Source organism: Muscardinus avellanarius (assembly GCF_963383645.1).
Source record: "Muscardinus avellanarius genome assembly, chromosome: 6".
Taxonomy (NCBI): Eukaryota; Metazoa; Chordata; class Mammalia; order Rodentia; family Gliridae; genus Muscardinus; species Muscardinus avellanarius.
This window is the reverse complement of record NC_137791.1, coordinates 38848091-38861524: the sequence shown is the minus strand read 5'-3', so window position 1 is coordinate 38861524 and position 13434 is coordinate 38848091. Positions and strand designations below refer to the sequence as shown.

The 13434-nt window shown below is 37.7% G+C and overlaps 1 protein-coding gene across 20 annotated transcripts in view; it reads right to left on the bottom strand.

The window, feature by feature from the left end:
* Positions 1 to 13434, bottom strand: part of CAMK2D (calcium/calmodulin dependent protein kinase II delta) — a gene marked incomplete at both ends in the record, with an annotated part of 339011 nt that overhangs the window by 81350 nt on the left and 244227 nt on the right. For all 20 annotated transcript variants that reach the window (XM_080697513.1, XM_080697528.1, XM_080697516.1 and 17 more), the window contains one exon: positions 3953 to 4055. In XM_080697513.1, the coding sequence (XP_080553639.1) occupies positions 3953 to 4055 (103 nt within the window). The remainder of the gene's footprint in view (positions 1 to 3952; positions 4056 to 13434) is intronic.

Below are 13434 nucleotides of genomic sequence, written 5' to 3'. Positions count from 1 at the left end.
CCATCAAGCATAATAGGACTACCGACAAAGGTCAGGCAGCAGATAAAAGGTCTGAATTAGGCTGCCAAAACTATCTGAGGCAGATTAGAAAAATATGGGGGGATCCTGGGAGCTATCTTCCTAGATTAGGAGAAGTGTGTGTTAGGGATACAGAGAAGCATTTGCATACGAAATGGCATAAGTTAGCATTTTGGGGGTTCTCTGTTGCTATTGTTCAGAAAGAAAGAAATCAGAAGTAAATTTCATTGGAAAAAATTATCTAGCCTCAACACATTCAAAGTCAGGAGAGAAATGAGACAGAGTTGAGTAAAGGTTATATTTTATAACTCCACATGAAAAAAGGAGTTATACTATGGAGGAGAGGGAGAAAGAGTATGTGTGTGCACATGCAATGGATAATTTATTCAGAAGCCAGGTGTGGTGGCCCATGCCAGTAATCCCAGCATTTGGGAGGCTGAGACAGAAGGATCCGGTTCACGGACAGCCTCAGCTACTTAGTGAGGCCCTTTATAACTCAGTGAGACCCTGTTTCAAAATAAAGAATACAAAAGTAGGGCTGGGGGTATAGCTTGGAGGTAGAATGCCCCTGGGTTCCATCCCCAGATCCCCAGTACCGCAAAAAAAAAAAAAAAGTCAGCCTGAATGAAAAAAAATACACACACACACACACACACACACACACACACACACACACACACAGAAAGGCTGAAATTGGAACAATCCATAAGTCTGACTAGAAATACTATAATTCAAATTTATCATTTCATCAATACAATTAATGAATTCTTTCTTAATTGTAAGAATTTGGGCTCAGGCTCAGAACACATTACCCCAAAGCACAGTGTCTTGGCATGCTGAACACTTTGAACTGGAGGACTGGGGCTTAGAAGCCAGATCTTTTTCACTTTCTACTGCCTTTCTTTCTTGGTCCCTTTATCCCCCAAGGATGACCATGGAAACCAGAATTCCTCTTGCAGGTCATAGAATCTAGAAACCCCTCCAGCCAGTCACAAAACCTAGAAATACTACCCTAGCCTTCCTCTGCCTTTCTGTGTTAAGAATTCGCCATAAGGAAATCCTCCCTCTGGCCTATTTTGCCTGAAAGTAATGATAATTTTGCCTCTCATTCCAGAAAGGGGTTCCGCCCTATTTTATACTTGGGAAAACAGAAAGGCAAGAATTTTGAAAGACAGGACTTGCTGAGTTTCCCCACTGGGTCAATTATCATTAACTCAGAACTTTTTTGTCCCATCACATTTCTACATGTCTGTCTACTTTTTATCAAGCCAGTATAAAAATAGACAGTTTTCCTTATTCATTGCATCTTAGTTTCATATCATGCAAAACTGTGATTAAATAAATCCATTATGCTTTCTTCTGTTAGCATATCTTTTGTTATAGAAGTGATGGTCTTTCCTCTCACAGAATTTTTATCATATAGCAAATTTAAAATTATCAGAATTTTAGTGAGAAAATTAGCACATTGTCAATATAGAAGGTAACTGATGAAACACATATAAATGATATATTTTTAAAATACTTAATTCAGTGTGCGGGGCATGCCAGCCGGGGCCCGGGTCACGGGACTCTGGGCCCTGGGCTGGACCGCGCATAGCACGCCAGACCCCTGGAGAAACCGGGCACAGTACCCTGGGTCCCGGGCGGGCCAGCCGGGGCCTGGGGCGTGGGACTCTGGGCCCCAGGCTGGACTGCACGTAGCACGCCAGACCCCTGGAGAAACCGGGCCCAGTACCCTGGGTCCCGGGTGGGGGTTGCACAAGCTGGGGCCCGGGTCGCAGGACTCTGGGCCCCAGGTGTAGTAGTGCGGAGCACGCTGGACCCATGGGGAAACCAACCAGGTCACAGTGCTACTGAGTGCCTGATCCCACTACCTCCTCAAACCACATATACTGTCTTCTCTTATTAAAAAAAAAAAAAAAGAAAAAAGAAAAAAAGAAAGAAAAGAAAAAATATTAGAGAGGAGTTAAGAAAGCCTTGGCGGATGCCAGGACACTGGAGATGCAGACAAAACTTATCCAAATGCACTGGAACTTATGGAAAAATTCCCCGTGAAGGAGGACTGCTGTTTCTCTATATTGTTAAGAATCTTGGACATCACCTGTAAGGAGAGAGTTTAGCGGAGACCAAGGAGAAAGGCGGTGTTGAAAGTGGTCTCCGCGATGGTGGTGGAGACTTGCATTCAGGAGAAGCAGAAATTGGATCCTACCAACCTTTTTTTTTTTTTGGAGAAATTACACCAAATGTCGAATGCTACCATCACGCATGCTTAGGAACACTGGAGAACATTCAGAGTGGAAAAAGAGCCTGGGTAGGATTTGAAATGGTGGAGGCAGTAGCAATGGCAGTGGCCAGTACTCAGGGGAGGCAGAGATCTGATGCATTACACCTGGAACCTTTGAAATAATAACTCCAGAGGCAGAATGTTACCACCATGCACCCTCGAGAATGTGGAACAATTGGTTGGGCGAAGAGGTGCTTGGATTGGAGCCTGCCGAGGGGTGAGGCTGGCGATGGATACAGCAAAGCTGGGATTGGAGCCTGCTGTGAGGCAAGGCCGGTGCTGGAGCCTCTGAGGCCGGGATCGAAGCCTGCTGAGGGGTTAGGCCGGTGTTGGGGCCAGTGAGGCCAGGATTGGAACCTGCCTTGAGCAAGGCCGGTGCTGGGGCCTCCGAGGCTGGGATTAGAGCCTGCCGAGGGGTTAGGCCGGTGCTGGGGCCAGCGAGGCCGGCATCGGAGCCTGCTGTGGGGCAAGGCCACTACTGGGGCCTCCAAGGCTGGGATTGGAGCCAGCTGAGGGGTTAGGCTGGTGTTGGGGCCAGCGAGACCAAAATCAGGGCCTCCCATGAGGCAAGGCCGCTGCTTGAGCCAGCGAGGTCTGGATCAGTCCACCGGGTAGCCAGGCCACTACTGGGGCCGTCAAGAGTGGGATCGGTACTTGCAATGCGGCATGCACAGAGAAATATCGCAGAAAATATAAATCAGATGCTTCCCCTAAGCAGCAAAAACTAGGAGGAAAGGGGCAACAGGAAGAGGTCGAGCTATAGAAAGGGCCCTATAGTGAAGCAACTAAGGTGACCAATCAGAGGGTATGGAATAGGGAGGATGGAGCCTCTTTAAAACGCAGGAGGTACATAAACAAATGTATCAAAGTTAATCACCAAACAAGCATGGGATCGAGGGAGGGGGAGGGAATGGGATGGGGGCTGGATGAGGGCTAATTGGATGATGTGTGCTTGTATATCCTCTCAAGTCTTGTACTCCAATGTGATTGATATATGACTACAATGTACCAATTAAAAAATAAAAATAAATAAAATAAAATACTTAATTCACCAATCAAACATGTGAACTATTTTGTATCATCTGAGTACCTACAATTTAGAAGTCTTTAGCATTATGTCAGGTTATATGTGACAATCAACTTCTTCTCAAATAAAAAAGCACTTTTTCATATTATAATCCTTTTATTATTTCTTATCACAGGATCTATTTTTCATTCATCTTTTAAGGAAATCAGTATATGTACTCTTGTTCTTTCATTGATATTTTCACTTAAAATGTTTCTAGTTTTTATACCATTTTAATGTTAGATATAGTTTTTTTTGTTGTTGTTGTTGGTACTAGGGATTGAACTCACGGGCATTCTACCTCTGAGCTATATACCTCGAGCCATTTTTCTTTTTTCTTTTGACTAAGTCTTGCTAAGTTGCTGAAACTGGTCTTGAATCTGTGATCCTCCTGTCCCAGCTTCCCAAGTACTGGGATTACAGGTATATGCCACCACACCTGGCCAGGTCTAATTAATCTTAAAATCAGTCAAGCTACTATTAGGATGAAGAGTTCCATTTTATTTGACCAGAAAGTGGGATTAGGATCCAGGAGTTAGAAGCCATAAAACTACAGGTAGTGTGCAGGAGAGAGGTCTACTCACCAAACCATGCCTGCTGGTCTCCTTGGACTTCAATGGCTAAGCCAAAGTCAGCTAGCTTGACTGCTGCTCCCTTGGATTTGCTAGCTAAAAGCAAATTCTCAGGCTTTATTTAGAAAGGAAAAAAAAAAAAAAACCAGACTGAAGTGAGAATCTATTTTAAGTAAATACTGAAATCTAACAACATTTTTACAAGAGAAAAAAAAAAAAAGTCATGCACTGTCATCTCTTCCGAAGACTGCCATTCCTAAATCCCAGGAAAAATATGGTTAGAACATGATTAAAAATGATCATGTGTGCAGGCCTCAAACAGATGTACAAGTGTTCTGAAAAACTGGGCAGGAGGAGAGATCAAATGAACAAGAACACCTGTCTTGACCTGCTCACATGTTTCCATAAACCACTCGAGATGCAGACTTGGCCACAAACATTGACTTGGAAGCCTATGAGAGCACAGACATTTTCAGCAGAAGAAAACTTGGCAAAATGATAACAAGAATTGGACCAATCCATAGACATTTGGCAAATGAAATTGTGCAAATTAAATCCTAGCTGACTTCAAGAATTTGAACCCAAATGTAGTGATTTTATTCCTCAATGTTTCCAAACAATTTCTGCAAAAATTTTGGAGACTTAACTCAGATTTATGTATTATATTGCTGTCTTTAAGAATCTGTTTATTCTTAAAGGCAGAAAGAGCATACTACTATTTGCCAAATGTAAATTTTAAGAAACATCTACATTTCTTCAAAGTGTGATTCAGAACATTATTTATATATTTATTCTACTATCTTAAAATACTGTGGGAAAAATATATTTCATTTTATTGGGTATTTATCATTATTCAAGGATTGATAACTAAGTTTTGGAATAAGGCTGTGTCTACACCATTGTTTCCCAACCAGTGTATCCCAGACACATTGGTATTTTAAAGATAAGCACTATTACAAAATATTTAATTTCCCTGGATCCCATTTGTAGATTTTTAAAAATGCAGGGAGAAGGTGGTGAGGGAAAGAAGGCTGCTTAATATACATAAGAAAATCGACATGGTCCAGCTATCTGGGTGAATGTATGGCAGTCCCAGTACTGGCATATAAATGGGAGAATGATTCAAAGTCGTTCATTTGGAGATAAAACCAGAAAATTTTGAGTCTGTGTCTCAGACTGAAAGTAGCTGGGAAGCAATGGGTTCTACAAGTGCAAAAACTCCTGTCTGAAAATCCCAAAACCAAGTCAACCAATTCATTTTGTTTATATGTTGATAAACAAGTAATTTCATATTTTTCATCAAATTGGCTTCTTTGTTTTACTGAATTAGTCAGTTTTTTTGGTTGTTTTGACCTTGTGCAAACACAGCCTAAACCAGTCTTTTACTTATTATTTAAGCCAGACATGCAAAATAGCAAAAACCCATAACCAGAACACGGAAGGAATTATGTTAAAACTATAAGATATTGGAGCGTGGGCAAGTAAGTTTTAATCAAATACCAGACTTTGCCAGGCTATTGCTGCTCACTGCCATCAGATTCATCTATTAGGACAATGGGTAGATGTGAGGAAACTTTTATATCTTATTAGAGCTGATAGAGTTTTGAACTAGCTCAATACTAAATAAATAATTTGATGCCTAGGGTGAAGATGTCTCAAGAATATGAAAGATCTCCATGCTGAAATAATTTTTAGTAATATCAAACATTTAAATTATTTGGAACTCTAGTTATCTGTCATTACACTGAAGTGTCTAATCATGTTATTCACATTTGATATTTATTTATTTATTTATTTATTTATTTATTTATTTATTTATTTATTCTGGGGATCGCACCCAGGGAATTTTTTCCCTCTGCATTACACTCTCAGTACTTTTTTATTTTGAAACAGGGTCTTGCTCAGTTGCTGAGGCTGGCCTTGAACTCACATTCTACTATCTCAGCCTCCCAAATACTGGGACTACAGGTGTGCATGACCACACCAGATTTATATTTTACTTTCACAAGTACAATTTGTGGCTCACTATATTAATGCATTTTCTAATTTAACTAAGACATAATTTCCAACTCTTAATTTATGAAATAAGTCACTTGGACTAACCACATCAAAATAAAGGCAACAGTTGATTCTATTACTTTGTGATCTTTTCCCTCAAAAGCACTGATATTTCAGAGGTGTCTGCTGGTCCATATATGACCTATTGTGTCAACCTCAGACTCATTGTAGAAAAATGTTCCAGTCACTTAAGAAATCATAACCATTTAAGGACTTTTGAGTTGAATGGCATTGATGTTTGTTAAGCAAATGCCAGTAACATGAGTGAGTAAACTTTTAATAAGTCTAATGTATTTTACTCTTATCACTAAATTGAAAAGACTTTGGGCAGTTTGTGTGCACTGTGCTCTTACATACCAAGTCCCAGTTCATTCAGAAAAAAATGGGACATCCTGGAGTTTTCTCACATAGGACCTCTGAGTGACTGGGTCAAAGATTCCTAACTAGAGATGACCTGGAAGACCTGACTCTAGGGCCTTGTGAGTCATCCAGGAAAATAATAAATCCATCTGGATCTATGTTTCACCTTATACCCATGAAGACTGTTCAGCTGCAGTTATGTACAGAAAAAGGCAGAGCTATTTCAAGGGGATTGTACAAATTTAAAAATTAATAGCTCTAAATGGTTACACAGTTATGTCTATTTTTAGGCAAACCTAAAATACAGAATTATTGAATAAAATCTAAAAATGAGGATTATTGTTGACTTTAATTAGATTTGCTTTTTAATGTTTTATCTCCAATAAAATCTTAATCCAATAAAACCTTAAATATATCACACAATTGTGACTTCTATATAACACTTTGAAACATATCAATTAGATATGTGATCATGTTCCATGAGGATTTTAGAGGCTTAATCACCAAGAAGTTCTAAAGCACTTTATATAAATGAAGACAGGCACATTTCCTCTGATTTTGTTGAATCACTACTACACATGCAGCCTTCTCAAAATTTGAATTTGTCATACTGCAAATTTATTGCCAAGTAGGGTAGTTCAAATTCCAAAATGGCAAAAGAAAGGAAGAAAACTTCTAGCTGTATTTCACCAAAGTGGAGAGAGTAGAACTTCTCAGCTAATCAGTGGCTGTTCTTCTGGAAGGCTCACCACCACATGCTTATTTGCTAGTATCTACTACTTTGATTTCTAAGATGAATGAGACAAGTGAGTTGAGAAACACAGGTCTTCCAATGAGCTAGCTGACCACGAGGCATAGCAGCATGAGAGAAGTAGGTAGCATGATGAAAGAGAAACAATGTGAATCTCTGGGCTTGTTTCCTGGCCCTAACTCTGAGTCTGTGGAGTTGGGCAATTCACAGACTCTTGGATCTGATTAATTAGCTCCTTCATCTCTCAAAGGAACATTATAGGGCTACTAAGTTATATCATAAAACTATCTATAAAATGATAAAAATCCATTGACATTTTATCCTAGGAGCTCTGTCCATTGAAGGGACAATATACACCTCAGTGATTAGTTATTACAGTCCGTACAGCTGGCCATTTCAGGGTGTAGAATATTTAGTATTTATAATGAATGTTCAGAACTTGAGAAGTGTCAATACTGATGATATTAACTTAAATGAAGCTATTGTATTCGTCTTTATATATTGAGATTATCTCCAAATTCTTATGATGGTATTTAAACAGATTTCTACTGACATTCTCATGCATAGGTTTCTTCTCCACTCCATTGCTTCCTAATGGTGCAGCATTTTCCATGATATCTGGTCTCGGTGTTAACCATTGATAGCACATCAGCTGTAAGCAACAGCAACTGTTTGCAAGTTTTGTTCTGTATTTCCACATGGGTATAATGGAAATTTCTTTCAATATGATTCAAGATTTTCTTGAAACTCTTCAAATGTCTGAAAGTGCCTAGGCAAGTTCTGGAATCAGAACTGAAAGATACCTGGGAGATAAGGCAACCTCCTCAGCATCTAAAGGTAGGGAGGTCAGGAGGTCCAAAGAGATCAGGTCAAAACTTAGTACTAGATTTCCTAATTCCTTCCTTCTGGAGATGAGATTATGAAGAAATCTTCCTGATGGTATAGGAATGTTTCATTTCCAAAAGATATTCAATGTGGTAGATATTTTAGAAAAGTCTGAGATGCTCAAAAGTATTTACTGTCAATATCTGAACAAAAAAATGTATGAAAAAGACATAGTTTTAATCTTGCTCCTCTAGTTAGTATTATGTTTATTAAGCTACAACAATCTTCAGCATTATTTCTATCATGGCCAGGTATGGGACAACTGTCTACTCAGTAAGACTCAACTATTAGGAGTTAGTATGTGAAATCATGTGTGTTTTATAAAATAGCAAGTACTTAACTTTATTATTATTATAGTATTCGATATTTTATATTCCTTTGGGTATTACATTATTTCTATCATGGCCAGGTATGGGACAACTGTCTACTCAGTAAGACTCAACTATTAGGAGTTAGTATGTGAAATCATGTGTGTTTTATAAAATAGCAGGTACTTAACTTTATTATTATTATAGTATTCAATATTTTATATTCCTTTGGGTATTATTTTTGGGACCAAAAATTTTTAATATTTCTTTCCTCTATTATTAAAATCTCAATATTTCAGTAGGTTGTTAACCATTCTCTTCTTTGATATGTTGGTATAGTTTTTTTATTTTTTGGCCAGATGAGGTATTATCAAAGCTGATTTTGGCTTTTATTTGTTTATTTTAATAAATGCCTGAATTCTTGTATTTAGCAAAGGGAGTTTCAAGCTGACCCTTGTGCTTAAGTTTTTATTCAGGAAGTATTACTTCTTTAGTCATGCACAAGTGAGCGGTGCATAAGAATCACTTTGTATTCCATTCCTGTTTTTTGATTTTCTTTATCAGCATACACTGATCTTTCAATCAGGTAGACTGCAAGAACCAGAGTGGAACTCCTATGCAGTATGCTAAGTTTCCTTATGGTCACATGAAGCAGCAATAAACACTAGACTGACTAAGTGAATTATTAAATTTTTCATATACACAGTTTTGTTTCCAAAATACATGTACTTTATGTAACGATTATATACCCTATAAACTTTTATCTAAAGATCATTCTGATAAATGTAGAATACTTGTGGTTTTATAAGTACTCAAAATGTGTAAGTCACAATTTAATATATCTACTACCTACAGTTAACAAAGATTTTACTAAATGTGTCTCATCATTTTCTTACCCAAGAAAACTCATTTCTTTCTACTCTGGTAAGTTAATTAATTTATTCCTATGAAGTAATCTTAATAAATTTCCCCCATTAATGTCTCCAGAATTACTCTTCATTAAAATGTTTATTGATCTATTTACCCATCTATCCATCTAATTTTTAAAATATTTTTATTAATTGTTATTCAGAAGGAGACAAAAAAGGCAGGGTTGTCTGCTGAGGTGATTTATAGGTTGTTGATTTGTTAGTAACAGATTCAATCTTGTCTATGAAACCTCCTATCCAAACTGCTATTCATGAAGTATAGTAGTAACCATTTCTGATATATTGAAACTGGAGAAATCTTACTAATTTGTGTAAAATATAGTTATTTGAAAAAGCATAGATATATAATTATTTCCTTTTACTTTTGTCCACTGATTCATAAAAAATGTATTCTATAAGTTTTTACATGAAAGTATACATTAGACCTGACATTCCTTTATTTGTTGTGCTATCAAGAATCATCACTTGTTACTGAAACTTCTTTGTCCTAATATTCTTCAGGAGGCAGGACTTGTCATCCTCCTTTCTAGGAGAAACTTTACCAATATGTTTTCTACATACCTTTACTCCATGATCCAAAGGGCTCCATGTCCTTAAATCCTGAACCTGTTTTGCTTTATAATGCCTGCCTACAGCTGAGACAGTGTTTCAGCTACTAGCCAAGAATTATCTGATGAATACTTGTTTTCCCCTTTTTATATATTTTTTAATATGCTTGTATTGGTGCATTATAGTATCACATCACAATGTAAATCATGTAGGCAGTGACCTACATGCACATAGCACTTGGTAGAGTTCACAAATATCCAGCACTGAGTTATAGTACTCTGCTTCTTATAAACTGCCTAGTTTTAAGTTCCTCAAATTGTTTGTCTTCATGTGGTCTAAATTAAACATAACAAATGCATTTTATTTTTTTTCTTTTTGTTTTTTTACGGTTCTGGGGATGGAACCCAGGGGCATTCAACCTCGAAGCTACACCCCCTGCCCTATTGTTTATTCTTTATTTTGAAACTGGGTCTCACTGAGTTGCAGAGGGGCTCACTAAGTAGCTGAGGCTGTTCATGAACCTTGATCCTCCGTTCTCAGCCTCCCGAATGCTGGAATTACAAGCATGCGCCACCACGCCCGGCTTCATTTTTATTGTTTCATTTCCCAAATTCTGTTGCTCAGTGCTACCTTACTAATTTCCTAAACACAAGAGTTTTACTTTATACATCAGTTCTTATTTGCCTTATTCTTTGATCTCTGAAAAACTTTTCAATTCACTTAACTGACTTGAGAAGTGATAGTGATTAAGCATACAGACTTGGAACCAAATTGCCAGGGCACAAATTTTATTTGCTGAGTGACCTTGGCTGAGTTATTTCACTAGTGGTTATCAATTTTTTCCTAGATAATGTGGGGACAATCCCAGTGTCTTCTTCATAAACTTGCTGAGGAGATTCATATAACAGGGTAGGGTACATGGGAACTGGTAATAATGGCAGCTATTGCCACTTTTTATTACTGTAAGGCCCGTCTTTGATCCAGGTCCTCCCAAAGTCTATAGTCCTATCCCTAATTATAGTATATTTACTATATATAGTAAATTACATATAGTAGTATAATTTTATCATCACTGCTAGATCTCTCCAGTTCTACTTGGATATACATCAATTAGCCACTAGATGCATCTCAGGCAAAAGACTGTAGTTCATGTATCTCCTGGGGGGCTACTTGATGCCCTCTGAGGTTTTTTATGCTGATATTCCACCACCCTGGACATTGTCCAATTACTTATTTCTGGAACATCTTCAACTTGACTTCTGTGCCTCAGTCTTATTTCTAGGTCCTGATAATTTTCCATCTCCCAGATTCCAAAGGTAGGTAATTAATCAAATATTCAAATGGTGATCTTTATTGTGAAGATATACTATATTCTTTATGGTATCCAAATAGTTATTAAGATGATCAATAATCTGTTGTGATTGCCTTTATATTATAAATGTATACTTTGCATACATTTCGGCTGAATTTCATTGTTTCCTAAATTGAAGAGATATGTTGTAAGTGTTTGGTAGGTTAAAGTCCCATGGTATTATGGAGTCATATTCTATATTACACTGCTATTGTCCCAGGGGAAGATTAAAAATGAATTGTTCAGCACCCATATATTCACAAGTGCCTTTGACAATGACAATAAGCACAATTTCCTGTGTTGCTATCTCACTGAAATGGGCTAATTAAACTATATGCATTAAACATCTGAATTGTGCATGAACTAACTTAGGTGTTGGGATAAGGAAATAAAAGTATATGAAGTAAAAAGCGTATATAAGAAGAGAATGGAATCTCTTTCTTTAAAGCCTAGTAATACATTTTAGCAGTTAATTTCATTTTCCCCTCATTTTATATTGGCAAGTATGCTACTGCAAGCAGGATATTTGTCAAACAGAGGAGCATATTATCGTGGGCATAAAAGAGACAAAACAAGGCCAGGATCTAGCACACTGTTGGGACTCTTAGTGTGATTATGAAATGGTCTGCTAAAGCAAGCCTGAGAACTAGACTCTGTGAAAGTGTATCTGACTCTTCAGTCTGACAGACACTAGGACAAATATAGAAGATATATTAAGTTCTCTCAAAAGTTCATCTCTGCCCTTTCTCAAGGTCACAGTAAGAATGAAGAGCAAAAATTCTTTTCCCTTTAAGAGAAATCAGATAAGTAATGTAGGTATTTCTTTAGGTAGTAAGCTTCTCTAAAGGGCTCAGCTGAGTCCAGATGGCTACAGGAGTCTCTTCTCTTGATCCCACAAAATATAACTTAAAGGTCATGAAAGAGAATTCATATTTTTCATGCTTTGCTTTATTTTTTACTTTTCTGGTACTGGGGATTGAACTCAGGGCCTTGTGCATGCCAGGCAGGCACTCTACCACTGAGCTACATTCTCAGCTCCCTATTTTCAGTTTAATTTTATTTTGGGACAGGGTCTCACAAAGTGGCTGAGGCTAACTTTGAACTTGTGATCCTCTTGCTTTAGCCTTTCAAGTAGCTGGGATTATAGGTATGTATCACCATGCTTTGCTTTAAGAGGTGTGTGAGGTGTGTGTCTGTGTGTGGTTTTTTTAAATTTAAAAAAAATTTTTTTAGTTTCTGGTGGTACTGGGGTTCTTGGAAGCCCTTCTACCTCCAGGCTACACTCCCAGACCTATTTTATACTTTTTATTTGGAAACAGGGTCTCTTAAGCCAGCGAGGTTGGCTTCGAACCTGTGCGATCCTCCTGTCTCTGCCTCCTAAGCATGGGGATTACAAGTGTGTGCCACCACACCTGGCCCGTGTGTGTTTTACTGGAGATTAGTGGCATTCTACCTCTGAGCTACACTCCCAGCCTTATTTAATTTTTAAGTTGTGGAGGGTGTTGCTAAGTTGCTGAAGCTGGCTGCCTTTTACCCTCTTGTCTTAGCCTCTTAAGAACTGGGATTACAGGTATGTGCCACCACACCCTGCTTAAAGTACACTTATATTTATACAACATATGGAATAATGTTTCAAATAATAAATTTATCAAATAGAGTATATGATAAAATAGCACAAATACTGTGCTTCTCCATATATATTAACTGAAAAGGGATGTAGTGCTGTGAGTTCTGAGAAGTAATAAAAAGGAATTCATGCTGCTGTCCAGCTGGTAAGGAATTTTTGAGGTCACTTCCAAAGACATAATTGTTAGAGGAATATAATATTTTTCTTTTATCCTAATGGGTACACTCAGTAAGTGTTAGCAGATATAGTTAAAATTCTCAGAATCAACTGAAATTGAAAGAAAATTCTAGGACACCAGGGCAATATTTTGCTCACAAATCATCATCTAATGAACTGTGGATATTTAGAAGTATATTCTCCTGCAACACTAAATGGATGTAGAATATAGATCTATAATTGATTCTAGCTAGGCAAGTCTGCATAGGTGAAAACAGTCTAGGCTTCTATTGAGTGCATACAGTGTTAAACATTTTAAATTTGCTACCTTTGTTTATTACCTGGAAAACTTTGAGGTTGTAAAAAAAGGCGTCAAACTATACTAGAGATACATGGTATATTTGCTATTTTCTCCACCCTGAAGTTTTCTTTCATTTAAATTTCTAGGTTTTCACTATTTCTCTGAAAAACCACAAGTAAAACTAGAATTCTGAGAGAAGGGAACAGAAATAAATGAAAA